This window comes from Nematolebias whitei, chromosome 6 (genome assembly GCF_014905685.2).
Source record: "Nematolebias whitei isolate Nwh7 chromosome 6, NemWhi1, whole genome shotgun sequence".
Classification (NCBI taxonomy): domain Eukaryota; kingdom Metazoa; phylum Chordata; class Actinopteri; order Cyprinodontiformes; family Rivulidae; genus Nematolebias; species Nematolebias whitei.
In genome coordinates, this window is record NC_056503.1 from 48,432,681 (window position 1) to 48,434,877 (window position 2,197).

The 2,197-nt window shown below is 44.5% G+C and overlaps 1 protein-coding gene across 2 annotated transcripts in view; it reads right to left on the minus strand.

The window, feature by feature from the left end:
- Positions 1-674: 674 nt before the first annotated feature.
- The window catches only part of LOC119411427 (cyclin-dependent kinase-like 1), a 13,183-nt gene continuing 11,660 nt past the window's right edge, over positions 675-2,197 (minus strand). For both annotated transcript variants that reach the window (XM_037678376.1, XM_037678375.1), the window contains 2 exons: positions 868-1,008; positions 675-770 (listed from right to left, as the gene is read on the minus strand). In XM_037678376.1, coding sequence (XP_037534304.1) covers positions 675-770; positions 868-1,008 — 237 coding nt within the window. The remainder of the gene's footprint in view (positions 771-867; positions 1,009-2,197) is intronic.

Genomic DNA, 2,197 nt, shown 5'->3' on the forward strand with positions numbered 1-2,197 from the left:
TGACTCATCAACTTAATTCCCCTGAAGTTGCTACAACTCTGTACGTCACCCTTGTTCTTAAAAATGGGCACCAGCACACGTCTCCTCCATTCCTCAGGGATTCTCTCTCTCTCTCTCAAAGACACCACTGAATAACTGTCACTGCCATCCCTCCTAGACGTTCCATACCTCCACTGTGTGCCATCAGGTCAGCTGCTCACACGCAGTGAATAACAAAGAGCTGCAGGTGTAATCTGACGAGTGTGAGGTCAGGTGAGTGGTGACGCTGTCAGCGTGTCCATGTTCTGTGGATGAGCAGCAGAGTGAAGTAAAATCCATCAACGTATTTGGTCTTCCAGCTGGCGTGGCAGCACTGACTTTTTATTATAGATTTGAATGAGTCAGGAAGTTAAACGTAAAATCAACATCGTTCTTGTTTCTCGAAGGTTTATGTTACAACATTTACAATAAGTTTACAGACCCTAAACTATAACATTTCTATAGTGTTCAAAAGAAGCAGAAACTATGAAAAAAAATTATGAAGCGAGAACAAGTATGGAGAGCGTTAATCATCATATGTGCCAGAAAACAATAAAACTAAAAGTCTTAGTCAAAGTGATGATGGCACACCGATCTGTCATCTAATCTTACTGAAGAGTAAAAACTTCCAGCCTCACACGTCCACATGAATCTGTTCATATGTTGGGCAGGTGATATTTATGCTTTACTTGTTTCTTGACGTCCGGTGCTGGTGAGACGTTGCTGTGAGGTAACTGAGGCAGGTACTGAGCCTAAACAGAGGAAAGAATGTCTAATCATTTTTTAAACTAATATAAAAGAAGTAGAAGGAGAGACTAGGACAAACGTGACTGCTTTGTGTGGTTTTACCCCCGCCTGCCGGCGCCGGGAGCCTCGGTCATGTCGCCTTCCTGGACGCTCCCAGTTGGCACCTCCTTCGTCCTGAAAGTACGGCAGCTCCAGCAGCTCCTCGCAGGACAGCCGAAGGGACGGGTCCATCAGCAGGCAAGACTGGTTACACAAAAACACAGTTTTTAAAAATACCATCAGTGTGTTTAGTTGTCACAATTTAAGATGGCTGCCGCAGCTAAAGATTAGTCAGCGCATCAATGGCTATAACTCATTTTATGATTACTTGCAAATAGAATGTTTTATTCCGAGAGCTGCATCCCAAGACCTTTTGTTGGACCTGTTCTGGTAATCGGGCGGATGTGGATCGGCCCGGTCAGTGAGTGGCACAGAGTCTGAGCGTGGTCTGATCACAGGAGCTTTACAGAGGCTGACGGGCTTGAAGTCTGAGTCTGCACAAATCACGAGGAGCAAGACGAGGTGCTCTGTTCAGTCTGGACTGCAAATCCTGCAGACCCACTGAGCTCTGCTGGACCTGCAGCCTGCCACATGGCATCTACTCTGGTTATGTTCTTTATTTCCCATTTCCTTTATTTCTTTTTTAATAAATCGTCACAAAACACTTCTCTCAGAAATGTGTTATAATCCTGTGATGGACTGGAGACCTGTCCAGGTGTCCCCTGTCTCTCACATTGACTGCTGGACATGGACACCAGTGATCCCCGCAACCCGAAAAGGAAGAGGCGAGTAAAGATAATGAATGGATGGATGGATGGGTGTTGGATGGATGGATGGAAGATGGACGGATGGATAGATGGATGTTGGATGGATGGATGTTGGATGGATAGATGATTGCCGGATAGATGGCTGGATGGGTAGATGGATGTTGGATGGATGGATAGATGTTGTATGGATGGATGATTGATGGATAAATGGCTGGATGGGTAGATGGATGTTGAATGGATGGATGGATAGATGTTGTATGGATGGATGATCTCTCAACCTTGACCTCTCTAAGTGGCTTTAAGAATCTGTTGGACTCCTGGCAGGGACCAATGCAGACATGTTCCTTAGAATCCAGCTGGTTTTGTTACTTTTTTGCATCTTGTTAGTTAAAAAAACCTGTATGCCTTTTTATAGCTGTCTATTGTTGTTGTTGTTGTCCATTGTTGTCATCATTCTTTGTTGAAATCAGGTCTCTCTTGTAAATGAGTCCCCAGGGCTCAATGGGATTTACCGTCTAAATAAAGGTTGAATGAATGATGATGGATTGGATGTTGGATGGATGGATGGATAGATGGAGCTTGGATGGATGGATGATAGAAGGATGGATGGATGATGATGAATTGGA